The 14037-nt window shown below is 54.7% G+C and overlaps 1 protein-coding gene across 4 annotated transcripts in view; it reads right to left on the minus strand.

The window, feature by feature from the left end:
* The window catches only part of LOC138165312 (transmembrane protein 61-like), an 18666-nt gene extending 6423 nt beyond the window's left edge, over positions 1-12243 (minus strand). For 3 of the 4 annotated variants that reach the window (XR_011169338.1, XM_069093497.1, XM_069093495.1), the window contains exons 1-3: positions 12109-12243; positions 10807-10938; positions 4030-4409 (exon numbers count right to left, since the gene is read on the minus strand). Coding sequence is in view for 3 of the 4 variants with exons in the window: in XM_069093497.1 (XP_068949598.1) it covers positions 4030-4409; positions 10807-10809 (383 nt within the window). In the remaining variant the exon portion in view is untranslated. The remainder of the gene's footprint in view (positions 1-4029; positions 4410-10806; positions 10939-12108) is intronic. The other variant, XM_069093498.1, reaches the window with a different exon arrangement.
* Positions 12244-14037: the final 1794 nt, after the last annotated feature.

The raw sequence follows: 14037 nt of genomic DNA on the forward strand, positions 1-14037 counted from the left end.
CTTTACCACTGTCTCTCATTTAACAGGGAAGGGGAGAGGGGCTGAGCACAGGGAAGCCAAGGCAACAAGAAAGGAAGTTTTTGAGAATGGGCCGGAGGGTGGCCAGAGAGAGCAAGAGACAAGCAGGACAGCTCTGACAGCTGCACATGGTGGGGAAGGTCACCTCACCATCAGTCACGTGTGTGTAGTGTTTTAAGAGTTACAGAGGGTTTGCCGCATGTCTTCCTTTGATCCTGGCTGCCCTGTGACATAGATACTAGCTTGGTCTCCCCATTTTACAGATGAGGAAACTGAGGCCCGAGAGAGACAGAAAAGTGACCTGCCCTGGGGTCCACATATGTGCCTTCGGTGAGATCCAAACCCAGGCCTTCCTGCCTGTAAGTCTGCCATCCCATCCCTGATACCGGGGCTCCAAGTCGGGGCCCAGGTACCCCAAGGATACAGAGGCTTCTCAAGGGTCCCAGGGGCCACTTGTGTGAATCACTCTATTATCCTGTGGACAGCTCAGGGTAGTCATGTCAGGGGAAAAGCATGAACTCAAGAGAAAGTGACTTTCTGCTGCTAAAAACATGAGACACCAAAGGGTTCTTTACAGGAAGAGGCCTGTCCATTGGGGCTGGGCATTTGTCTCTGTGGCCCATAGTCTAGGTGCAGGCCCAGTTACTGGATTCTAAATTCCTAGCATCGTGGGAAGTGCCACATAGCTCTGGAATGACAACAGCAATGATAACAATCAGCACTGAGGACTGCAAAGCCATCTCATCTTCCTCTAACTGACCCTGGGGGGTGGGTGCTATTAATGTCCCCATTGTACAGATGAGGACATTGAGGCAGACGAGGCTGAGTAACCTGCCCAGAGAACACAGGTCTGGACTTTCCATCTCTCTGTGGGGGGCCACCATCTTCCATCTTCTGTCCCCCCCCAGATCTTCAGTCTGGAGAAAGGAATGCCCAAGGGGACTGTGAGTGAAGGGGCCAGCTAGGCCCAGGTAGGAGAAGGGGCAATTTAAAGGGAGCCTGAGGCTGATCTGTCTTGGGAGGTGGGTAGTGAGGCCTTGTAGGAGGAGGTGTGAGGGAGGGGCTGGAATGGATGCCCTCCAAGGGGCTTCCTGGACAGTAACAAGATTCTCTTTTTAAACATTGGGGGCTTTAAATAGTTTTTTATTGATATCATTTTCATTCTCAGATATATCCGTTCATACTCCACCCACCCAGAGGGCTGGCCCTTGTGACTAAGACAAGAAAGAGGAGGGGGAAGTAGGTCAATAAAATGAGTCTATCCATCAGCTGTCTACCTGCCCCCTCTGTGACCGTGGGCAGCTCCCTCCCTCCCTGGGCCTCAGTTTCCTTCTCTGTAAAATTTTACTCTGTAAAACATCCCCATCCTTCCTGCTCCAGCATTCATGCAGTGACTTGTCCCTTTTCATATATAAAGTGTGTATGGCCCTTTACTAGGCCCTCTGGGGAGCACAAAAATAGAGGATACCTTCTTAACACCCCTCCCCTCCTTTTCCCCTTCTTTCCCCTGTTCACCTCTTGGCTATCAAGGCTGCTAGAGAGCCCTGGATTAGGAGTCAGAGGTCTGGTGTCTAGAGTGGGCTTTGTGGCTCCTCTCGGGTCTCGGGGCCCCATTTAAGGGGTGTCTGGAACTTTCTGGGACTCAGTTGCTTCCTCTGGAAAAAGAGGGGGTTGAATCAAATGACTCCTAAGGTCCCTGCCAGCTTGAAAGCCTCAGCTCCTATCCTACCTTCTGGCTCATCCTGGCTGTGACAGCTCTGAGAGCCAAGGGGACCTCAAAGTGCTTCGGAGACAACACTCTGACCTCTGAGGGTGCTTTCCTCGCTGAATCTAGGACCTAAGGAAATTGGGACTGTGCGCTGAGAACCCGGGCTTGGAGGCCCTGGAATCCAAGACGGTTTGAGCATAGATTCCATTTAGTCTGACCACCTCCTGTACAGGTGAGGAGACTGAGGCTCAGAGAGGAGAAGGAACCCCCTCCACCCCCAACCACACAGCAGTTGGTAGTAGCACCAGGACTAGCGCAACCTGAGGCCCTCCCAGCATGCTCACTCTCTGCTCTAAGGCTCTGATACTCTCTTTTCTCTGGTCTAAGATCTCTCCCAGCTCCAAATATGTTCCAAGATTCCTCCTAACCCTGGCATTCTGTGTTCTAAGGTCCCTCCTGGCCCCGGCATTCTGTGCTCCAAGGACCCTCCTGGCCCCGGAATTCTGTGCTCTAAGGTTCTTCCCACCTCTGCCATCCCATGGTCTATCCTCTGACATCCTAGATTTTCACTGTAAGTCTAATGTTTTACCCCAATGCCCAGCCTATAGCAGCCCAGGAGGCTGCACATTGACTGACCACTGAGTTAGGACATTCAGACGCCACCAAGGCTGAAGGTGATTGTGCCCCTGCCTGGACATGGCTGTGACCAAGTGCTCTGTTGGGTAAATACAGGACTATGTACATGGACAACAGCTCTCTCTTCCTCTGATCTGCAAGTAAGCAGGAGGTCCCAGTCCAAGCTGGTTGGTTGGGCTCGGGAACTGTTCACTGGCCCAGCAGGTAGAGGCCACACCGAGGCTGGCCAGGTGAAAAGAGGCTCATAGAGGACAAGGACAGCCTGCCGCTGAGCCTGGGACTTACTGTCATTGAGCCATTTGGGTCACATCCCATTCTGTGGCCCCTTTGGAGTTTTCTCAGCAGAGACACTGAAGTGGTTTGCCATTTCCTTCTCCAGTTCACTTGACAGATGGGGAAACTGAGGCAAACCGGGTGAAGTGACTTACCCAGGGTCACAGAGCTAGCAAGTATCTGAGGAAGCACTATGAGGGAACAGAGGGAGCCTGTGGGTGGGGGGGGGGGGCCAAGGGGGGAGGGGGCAGGGGGGGGGGGGGGGGGGGGGGGGGGGGGCTACAGGGGAAAGGGGCAGAGATGGGGGGAAGGTTACAAAGGCAACCCAGTCCTCCATCCTCTGGTTCCTCTTGGGCTTGGGCTCTGGACAAGATGAGAGCCAGGCAGTCCAAGGGCAGCAGGGCCATTGGGCTCATCCCATCCAGCTCTTTTACTCTGGGGAGCTGGGGGGCCACCCAGGAGAGCAGCAGGTGCTTGGAGGCCCCAGCCCCACACTTCCCAGTCACAGGCAGCCTTACCCTGGGCCCCAGTTTTCTTGTCTATAAAATGACAATAGGTGGATAGCATCAGCTTAAACCTGTGTCCTGGGCTTTCCATGGGCTCCATCCCCACAGCAGAGAAAGCCCCGCAGCCAGAGTCATGGAATGTACTTGGACCGGGAAGGGCCTTTGGAGGCCATCCAGTCCATTCTAGAGCTGAAGCAGCTGAGGATCAGAGCCGCAGAGGGAGCTGCCTCACTGGGCCTTCTCGGGCCTCCTGCCCGGCTCATCCATAACCAGCTTCCTAAGAAGATTTAGGTTCAAATCCTGGTCCTGTCTCTTACTAACCATTCCCTTTTAAAAAAGAAGCACTTCCCAGCCCTGTGCCTCAGTTTCCTTCTCTGTAAAATGGGGGTGACAGCATGGAGCAGAGGATGGAAAGCACACCTTACTGTCGAAAAGACTGATGGTGAGACCCTGGGTAAGTCACTTAACCTGCGGGGCCTCAGATCTTCTTCAGAAGTAAGTGTTTTCACACCCAGGGTCCAGACCAAAACAACAGGCATGCCCTTTCCACCTCGGGCAGTAGCTGTGAGGATCAGGTCTTAGCAAACAGTGAAGGATTACCCCCCATCAGTTCTCATTGGCACTGGTGAGGGTCTGCAGAGTCCTTCAGAGCCATCATCTCACAACTTGGTGAGGTGGGGGCTACAGGCATTATCACCCCTATTGTACAGATAGGGAAACTGAGGCTCATACAGGTGCCATGGCTTGTCCAGGGAGGGTCACAGAATGAGAAGCCAGGTCTCCCTGATTCCAGTCCAGGCCTCTGCCCACCATGTCATCCGGCTCCCCTCCTACCTTCCCCACCCCCTGCCTGGGCTAGGGTCACCAGGCCCACCCCATGCAACTGACCTGCAGTTCCACTTGTGAGCGGGCTCGGCTGTGAAGTAGCCCAGGTTCCTGGGGACACGGCTGTGGTAGCATCGAGGGGCCGCCCGGACGTTGGCCTTGGCTGACCAGAGCAGGCCCCAGAGGAGCAGCATGCCCCCAACGCCGCAGCAGAAGAAGCTGACGGACCTCAGCAGGGCACTGGGGGGTGCCGTCGTGGGGGCTGGGGTGCCGTCCAGGGGGGCTGCCTTCCCGGGGAGAGAGGCTTTCGTCCCAGGGCTGAGAGAGGGCCCCATATCCCCGTCACTCCACCAGGCGAAGCAGAGTGTCCCAGTGACCAGGACTACCGCCCCAGTGATGGTCACTCCATAGCGGAAAGATGAGGCCACCCTTCGGTCACAGGTCTGAACAAAGAGAAAGAGAGAGCAGACAGGCAATGTGAGGGACAATCGGGCAGGGTGGCAGAGCCCCATGGAGCCGGGTCAGACCTCAGGGACCATCGAGTCCAACACTCCCATTTTATAGATGAGGAAAACTGTGGCCTGGGGACATTAAGTGATTCACACAAGGTCACACGGCGGAGGCAAGATTCGCACCTAGATCCTCTGGCTCAGGGATGCAGTGCCAATCAAAGACAAGACTGGACAACCGGACATCACTCCCTGGCTTGCTTCTTTCTAGGGGCCCTCCTTCTCGTGAAGACAGAATGAATGGGAAGCTGCCCAGAAGAGCATAAAGGTGAGTGTGAATGTGCAGAGAGAAGATGGGTGGGTGGGGGATTGTCCCAGGGGCCGCCAGGAGGCCCAGAAGGACAGCTGGGGGTCTCTGCTTCATCGGGGTGCCCGTCCCCAGCCTCCAGAGCATACTGAATTATCATTTATGCTGGCCTGGAATGAAGTGGGTGCCAAAGCCCCAAGCCTGCGGGTCCTTGGGACACCTTCCAACCTCCCGGCTGCTCTGGACCGTGACACGGTTATGCCTCATTTTACCAGTGAGGAAACTGAGGCTCCGAGAGGTCACGCCCTGCCAATGACCATCCAGCAGCAGGACTCTCCTGACCCCCAATTTAGTCCTCCTTGGCTGCCTCTCATGTAGAGTGGAAGCTCCCTGAGGGCAGGGAGTGCTCTGCTTTCATCTGTGCATTCCCAGAGCCTGGTACACAGTAAGGCCTTAATAAATGCTGATTTATTGATTGATGGAAGAGCAGTTGAATCAAGACTAAGCATGGGGAAGGCCTCCCGGTGTGGTCAAAAATAACAATAACTGGTATTGACAGACACAGGCCACTAGGGGGCACCACAATGCACAGAGCACCCAGCCTGGAGTCCGGGAGACTCATCTACCTGAATTCAAATCCAGCCTCAGACACTGGCTGCGTGACCCTGGGCAAATTACTTATCCCTGTTTGCCTCAGTTTCCTCAGATGCAAAATGACCTGGGAAAGGAAATGGCAAACCACTCCCCCAAACCTCCATGAAAAGTTGGACATGACTGAAAAATGACCAAACACCTCACTGACACACAGTAGGTGCTTAATAAATGAGCATTGATCATAAAAACTCAATCTACACTCCCATTTGATCAGCCAGAGAGGCAGCCTTCGTTCAGTGAAAAGAGCCTGGGGTTCTAATCCCAGTTTGAGGTAAACCAGTGTAGAACAAGTCTGGTCCAGTCTTTGGACCTCATTTCTTCCATCTGCACGTGGAGTGAGGTTTGGCCTTCTACCTCTAAATCCTAGCTTTTGCTCACGACTTTGCTTGGTCCAGGAGGACCCCCAGCCGGGGCCAAGCTCCTCCTTGCCCAGTTCACCTTCAGCATCAGTGTCTTCTCCCCTCCCAGCTTCTGTGCCTTATCTGGGGGAGCTGAGTGGTGAGATCCTGAGCTTTGGAGGCAGGGGGCCTGGGCCTGCCTCTATTGGCCCCCTGCTGGGTGGCCGTGGCTACACCCCTGTTCATTCCAACGGAAGGTAAGCTCCCTGAGGACAGGAACGATTTTACTTTTTGTCACTGAATCCCTTTGACTTAGAACAATGCTTGGCATGTATTAGGTAGCAAATACATGCTCATGCACACACAGGCACCACAGTGAGAGTAGAGAAGAGGACATTTCCAGGTACAAGCCTATAGAATAGACATTTAACAAACGTTTGTTAACTGGGCCATCCAGCCCATGGCTGATGTCCTGGACCCTTGCTTGGAATAACATTTTTTGCAATTGAAGGACACGCTAAATTGCAATTCGAGTTGAGCAAGAAAAAAAAGTTATTTTTCTTCCCTTCAAATTCAAGACCCCAGACTCCAAGGCCTCCCTAGCATCAACAGTACAGACTGTGCATGTGGCCAGCATCCAGCTGTGACCTGGATCCTTCTTTTACAGATGGGAAAAACGGAGGCCCAGAACTTGCTTAAGGTCACACATCCTGGGAGAGGCAGAGCCTCCTGCCCCCACACAGGGACCTTTAAAGGCCAGCTTTGCTTGTGACTGGGACACGCTGCCAGTCAGATTCCTCCCAGCTCTGCTGGCCCCTGAGGCCCTCACTGCTTTGATGTTTCCCTTGCTTGGCCAGGGATTCAGCTCCATTCTCTAGCACTACCCAGTAAGTTTTCCAGTCAGGAGAAAACTCCAGAACTAAGGGACAGCAAGAAAGCTCCCTCCTTGCAGGGCCCCAGAGGACGCAAAACAAAACAAAATCTAATTTTCTACAGGCAGACCCTGAGGCTGTTGGGGCCTATCACGGGGGAGGAGATTGACTCCCAGCTTCTTCCTCAGATTATCCCCCATTTCTCTACTTGAGAGAATCTCAGCCAAGCTGAGGACAGAAAGCCTCCCTGCCAAATGCCCCCCAAGACCCCAAAGGTCACAGCCTCCAATCCTGGAATGCAACCAAGGGCAAAACCCCACCGTGTTTGCCCACTTCCAAGGGAGCAGGCTGAAATGCCCAGATCCCAGAATGCTGCTGGCCAGGCCAGTCCCTGGGGGAGACTCTGGGGCTTCAGGAAAGCCTTTTAACAAAGTCCAAGAGGGGAAAAGTGATTAATAGTCAGCTAGTGCCCTGGCACGGGTGAGTCACGGGCAGGCTTTTCCACATCCTCTCCCCAGAATGTGCCATTGTCCTGGGAGAGATGGAGAAAGTCATTCCACAGCCCGGAGCTGAATACAATGTGTGGACGTGCCTTGCGGGGGAAGGGGAGCCCAGGCTGGAGCCTGGGCACCCGGGCCTCAGGCTGGAGGGCACCTCATCCCAACTGGCTTCCTCCAGTACAGGAATCGGTAAGGCAGGAGAGGGCCCTCTCCAAGGCCACGCACTGTCTACACTGGCCCTGGGCTCAGCCAAACAGGAGCTCCCTCAACATTGGACATCGCACCAGAGGTCGGTGAGCAATGCCCCTATGTCCTAGAGAAAATCTAGACAAGTGAACTCCTAGAAGGCTAGAGCTGGGAGGAACACAGAAGGTGAGAACCGGAGAGAACCCTGGACCAGAGAGTGCAAGGGCTGGGAGCCGCCTGGGAACCTGAGGTCAGGCCCAGGAGGAGGATTCAAACCCTGGTCCTCACTGCCACCTATGCAGCAAGCCCTTCTGCCACCTGGTGGCAATGGGCTATCCTGGGAGATGGTGAGCTCCTCACTGGCCAGGCCCAAACAGAAGCCAGCCGAGAGTGCCAGCAATGCCCTAGACAAGCCTTGAGTCCTGGGCAGCGGAGGCGGCAGGCTGGCCTAGTGGATCTAAGTCAGCTGACACAGGCCACCACCACTGACCTCAAAGAAATCAACCCATTCCCATCCATCTCCAAGACTCCATCAGGAACCCAGGAAGAGAAGAGGTCTGGCCTGGGAGCGGAAGACCTGGCGTCAGTTCTCACCTGGCTGCGTGACCTGGGGAAAGTCGGTGCATTTCTCTGAGCTAGTTTCCTGTTCTATAAAAATGGTAATAATAGCTTTTTTACCCCTGACCTTCTTGGGGTTTTGTGAGAAGCCAATGAGAACATGTCCAACACAGGGTCTATTAATGGTACAACAAGTGTGAACTGTGACTGAAGAAGGTAGGGCCCCTGCCCTTTCAGAGCAGCCCCTTTAATTGGGCAGAGGCCCCTCCCATGGAAATAGGCAAGGATGTTGAGATTCAGGACAGGTATTGAGCACCATTGCTTGGGCCAAGAGTGGTCCTTTTAACCTTACTTGGGGACAAAGAAAGAAAAAGGGTCACAGAGGCAAAGCTGGAGAAGGCCTCAGCGAGATCTCATCCAAGCCCTTCATTTCACAGAGAAGGAAAGTGAGGCCCAGGCAGGTGCCATGAGTTCCCCAAGGTCATCAAGGGGTAGAACCGGTATGCAAACCCATGACCTCTGACTCCCAGTCTTTCACCGAAGGGCACTACCTGGGTGGAAGGCCCCATCCCCATCCACTGAGGCAGGGCAAAGAAAGGCAGCTGAACAGATAGGCCTGCCCAGCCATCGGGGCATCGGTGGAGAGAACATGAGCTTAGAGGGATGTGTTTAAGGGACAGTGAGGAGGTCAGTGTGGCTGAGCTGGAGAGCGTCGGGGGAGGCAAAGCTTGAGAAGACTGGAAAGGCAGGCAGGGCCTTAGGTGCCAACTGATGTCTGATCTTGGGAGTAATTACGGAACACCTGGAGAGACAGAGACAGAGACACAGAGAGAGAGACAGAGACAGAGACACAGAGAGAGAGAGACAGAGACAGAGAGAGAGACAGAGACAGAGAGAGAGAGAGATCCAGAGAGAGACAGAGAGACACAGAGAGACAGAGAGAGACACACACACACACAGAGACAGACAGACAGAGACAGACAGAGAGAAAGACAGAGACAGAGACAGAGAGAGAGAGAGAGAGAGAGAGAGAGAGAGAGAGAGAGAGAGAGACAGAGACAGAGACAGAGACAGAGACAGAGACAGAGAGAGACAGAGAGACAGTGAGAGAGACAGAGAGAGAGAGACAGACAGCACTGGGGATGATGGGAGGCACAGCTCACCCCAGCTTTAGGAAGATCACTGTCATGGGATGATTGGAGTGAGGAGAGTCTGGAGGGAGGGAAGGAGGAAGGCACAAAGACAACTCTTGCCACAGTGCAGGTGAGAGGTGCTTCGGGCTTGGCCTGAGGAGAGGCCATGCCAGGAGTCCTGAGGGCCACCCCGGTCATAATGTAGCTGTGCCCTTGGTGAAGGTCCAGCTGAGGACACTGAGAAGGAGCCAGTAGCTGGGCAGGAGAAGAACCAGGAGAGAAGAGGGTGGAGAAGACCTGGAGGAAAGAGGATGTGAAGAAGGAGGTAAGCACGAACACCCAGGCTGCGGAGAGGTCAGGAAGGGGGAGCATGGAGAAAAGGCCATTGGATCTGGCAGCCAAGAGATCGTGGGTCACTTGGGAGACAGCGATTTGGGGGGAATGAAGAGGTAGGAAGCCCCTCCACTGCTGTCCCTGGACTCTCCTTTCTCACCTGACCCCCCTGCTAGGGTTCACCTCTCTCTCCCCCAGTGCCAGATTTCAGCCCCAACTCCAGGCAGCACTCTGGGGTGTGGGTCACCTCCACCCCATGGCAGCAGCTTCCACTGTCATACTGTCCTTCCCCTCCCCCCTTGTCCCCCCCAAAGCACCCCAGGTGAGAGGATTCCTAAGAACAGTTCTGCAGGGGTATCGGCTGCTCTTCTGGGGATTTAGAAACAGGCAAATTTTCCCCTTTGCCCTTTCTCATCAGCCCCAGTCCATAAGAAATCCAGCTCAGACCAGAGGAGCTTAGGATGGCTGGGGCTGGGGGGAGAGGGGGGCCGGGGAGGGCTGTTCTGTTAATTTGTCAGGTGAGAAGAAAGCAAAGGAAGGTTTGAAGCAGAAACTAACAAGCAGGGAAACTTTGTTACTGCCTCGAAAGGCCTGACTCCCGGGGTGCCCAGCTCAGAAATAACTTTCTTTGATTGTCCCCTGTATGTTTTGATGTTTATGGTAGGAATTGTTAAGGTAAGTACACAAAATGGACATTCGTTTTTTAAAAAAAGACTTGGAATGTAAATGGCTCTCCCAACCACACCAAATTGCTTAATGGCAGGAAAGAACCCCGGCTCTGGATTCAGAGAACTTGGGTTCTAATTCTACCATCATCACTCAGCACCTGAGCAAGGCCCTTAATTCTCTGGGCTGAAAGACCTTGGCCAAGTCACTGAATTTCCCTGGGCCTCAGTCTCCTCCTCTGAAAATGAGGGGGCTGGACTGGATGACCTCCAGCTAGTATCCTACAGTTAGGCACAGCTTCCTCCTTAACAATATAATTCGCCCTTCTTTAGTTTGTTGAACTTAATGAAGTTCTTTCTTCACAATGCCCCTGGGAGGGCAGGCAAGGTGAGGATCCTTCTTCTCATTTGGCATATGGAAGAAACTGAGGTGAGTGACTCAGGCACTAACTGGCGCTGGAAGAGACCTGGGAGCCCATCTGGGAAGAGACTGAGACCCAGAGAAATCCAGCACCCGCCCAGGGTCACACAGAGGCTGAGGTGGGATTTGAACCCAGGCCTGCAGGCATTCCGCTGTGTGTCCCTCCCTCTTGATCTATGACTCTATAAAGCTGTCAGTCCTTCTGGATTCAAAGAGCCGCGAGGCCCTTTCCCTCACAGCAGGCTGCCTGGGGAGAATGGGTAGTCCCTCTGGCAATGACCAGATCACCCCCAGGCGCCCAGTTCCAAGCTTTACCGTTATCTCCATCCTCCTCTCTGCCCCCTTACCTGAGCCATTTAAAGGAGATAGGGTTGCAGGAAGGATTCAAAAGCACAGGGGAATTTATACTTATCAAGGGACCAACCATGGCCAGTCCAGGCAGGCTGGGCGGGGGCAGGAGTTTACAGAAGCCTTGTTCCTGGGCTGGGAGCAGACCACCATCACATCTCCATCAGAAGCACCCGGAGAGAACGATTGATCAGGCTGGACCAGATGCCTGTAACAGGAACCAAGGATTTGGGGGCTGCATTCCAGGACCACTTGCTTCCCACCTTTCATCTCACCTACTCCCAGAGGAGAAGCTGGGTCCCTGGGAGCTTTCTATCCCAGCTTTAAAGGGGCCTTCCGGTTGGTGGACTGTGCGTGGCCAGTGACAGCCTTCACGTTCCCCCAGCTCCTCTTTCCAGCTCATGCACTCAAATGGGCAGCGCTGGGAAGCCTATTAGAACAGAGGGTGTTAAAGCTGGAAGCTACAATCGAACCCAGAGTGTCAGGGTTGCAAAAGCCTTTAGAACACATATCACAGCTGGGAGGAACATTTATAAAGGAACAGGAAGATTAGGAAACAGGTCACAGATTACCTCCACTGAGGGAGTAATGTCAGAGCTGAGGGACAGGCTGGTCACAGGGACACAGATTTAGGTCTGGAAAGGACCTCAGACTTGGGATTTGAACCCAGGCCTTCTGATGCCAGAGACAGTACGCTCCCCATTGTACTAGGCTGTCTCCTTTAACAAAGAGCGATTGAGGGGAGAGGAAGGAAGGTGTCTTAGACGTTTAGAGCTCCGACGGCGAAGACTTAGAATGCAGAGGGGAGGGGGCCTTGAGATCCAGAGTTAGGGAGGTGTCTTAGAGCACGGAGCTCTGAGAAGGAAGGAGCTTTAAAACCTAGGGAGGCAGAGCTGGGGGAAGATGGAGGGGTTAGGAGAGTCACAGAACCTAGGGTCCCAGGGGACGGTGTACTAGAACACGGAGGAAAACCTAAAGCTGGCAGGAACCAACCTATCTCTGTGGCATACATCTCTTCTCCGCCCCATTTTGCAAAAAAAGAAAACAGAGGCACGAGGGGGAGGCTGCTGGCACTCTCTCCCTTCGGACACAGGACGGAGGGGGAGGCTCAGGAGCGAGCGCGGGATCCCGGGCCAGCCAGCCGGTGGCAGGCTCGGCGCCCGGAGTTGAGCGGTGGAGGGGGAGGGAGGGGGGGTCCCAGGGTGCTGCCCGGCCCAACCCAGCCCCGCCCAAGCTGCAGCTTTATGACCAAGAGCAGCCAGCGGGATTCCTGACCGAGACTGGACAGTCCTGACCAGGGTCTCTAAAGCTCCGCGCGGGCCACCAAGCCGCCACCCTGCGGAGCCTGCGGCCCCCCACCCGCCCACAGAGGACTTACCGACCTCTTGGAGCCTGGATCCAAGTTCGACTGTCCAACTCTCTGCGCGTGGGTGGCTCCCTGAGCCCCGGGCTAGGAGGCAAAGCCTGTCCACCCTTCTGTCCCTCCGCGCGAGTGTCGGCGGTCTTCGGGAGCTCCCCGAGGGCGGAGTGGGGCGGGGCAGGGGCCGGGGCAGGGGCCGGGGCCGGGGCCGAGCCAGCTTCTTAAAGGAGCAGCCAGGGCTGACCCGAGCCCTGAGAACGGCTGGGGCGGGGCGGGGGCCCAGGAATGATTCACCGCCCCACCCTTTCTTCCCTCCCCCCACCCCATGCACGCACACATGCACACACACTCACCCACACCCGCCCCTCAGCCTGGGCTGGTGCCCAGTGATGGCCCCTGAAACCTCCTGGAGCTGCGGGCCTGGGGTTACTCCCCCCTCCCGCCCCCTCCATCAGCCCCGACTGAGGCCGCGGCGACCCAAAACCACCTCGTGGGCTCCGTGGGATCCGAGGACTTCTTCCCCTTCCGTCCATCCGGCCCCTGGGCCCAGAGATCACCCACTCCACCCAGGAGTGGTCCAGTCGGGTCCAAGCCAAGTCCTATTTATTAGGTAGATATAAAGCGTCACTTCAGTGCTAGGTTCTTGTGCTAGGCGCTGGGAACACGGGGACTAAAGTTCAAGCAGCCTCTGCCCCGCAAGGAGATCTAGCTTCGGAAGCCCCTGGTCAAGCACTGTGCCTCAGTTTCCTCACCTGTAACATAGGGATCGTGGGGAAGGGACCAAATGTAGCGCGCCTCCCCAGTGACGGACACTGTATATTATCTCCTTTGACCCTCACAACAACTTTGCAAGGTAGGTGCTATTAGCTGAGCGGAACAGAGGTTAAGTGACCTGTCCAGAGTCACACAGCTATAGTAAGTGTCTGAGTCCGAGCTGGGACTCAGGGCTTCCTGACTCCAACGCTAGTGCTCCATACTACGCGTCACCAGCTGGCTCTGATTCCGGGCATTGGTCTCTCCCGTTTCTGTGGCACTTTACTGAGCATTTATCCCCAAGATCGAGCACTTGCCCCGGCTGCACCCGCCCCCCCCCCCCTTTCGCCCCCTGCCTCCCCCCCCCCCCCCCCCCCATCCCTTGGCATCGCCAGCTCCCTTCTAGGCTCAGCACCTGACCCCTTGGGAGGACCGGCCCTCATCCCTCCGGTGGCTGACACCCTCCTTGCCCTGTGAGAAATGACCTTAAATTTATTTTGTTTGCTTCTCTACGTACCTAATGTCTCCTCCTCTCCCACTTTCCACCCGAAGAACCTAACTCCTGTGCGAAGGGATTCTTTCCTCTTTTGTCTTCAGATTCCCAGAGCCTGGGACCTAGGAGGTGCTTTCCTGTGAATGGAAGTGTTCTCTCCATTTTACGGATGAGGAAACTGAGGGTGAGGATGAGATGAAGAAAGTATTTGTTGTTGAGGACATGGGAGCGGGTATTATTGGTCGCTGGCTTGGGAGCTCAGAATGTAGAACCATCAGATCCCCTCCAGATCATCCAGACCAACTTTATTTTACAGATGAGGAAAATGAGGTCCAGAGCAGGGAAGTAGCTCCCCAGGTCACACAGCTCCGCACTCCAGCCCTCTGACTGCTCACTCAGGGCTTTGCCCATTGTGCCACACTGCCTGGATGGTCTGAGTGACTGGCCTTCAGACAGACTACAAGCAAGGGAATGTTTGGCTTCTTCCTGGATTGAGACCCCTGATTCTAGGCATCACTGGGGCAAACCTCTCTCCAGCCTTGGCTTTTCCATCCTTTAGATGGGACTACAAAGGGCATTTTTAACAGAATTAGCCAGATGGGGTTCTTAAGTTTCTTAGAAATGCAGGTGAATGTGGAAAGCAAAGCAAAACACACACACACACACACACACACACACACACACACACACACACACACACA

This window comes from Petaurus breviceps, unplaced genomic scaffold, assembly GCF_028583685.1.
Source record: "Petaurus breviceps papuanus isolate PSGF00001 unplaced genomic scaffold, PetGlider_PUasm1.0 208, whole genome shotgun sequence".
NCBI classification, from domain to species: Eukaryota; Metazoa; Chordata; class Mammalia; order Diprotodontia; family Petauridae; genus Petaurus; species Petaurus breviceps.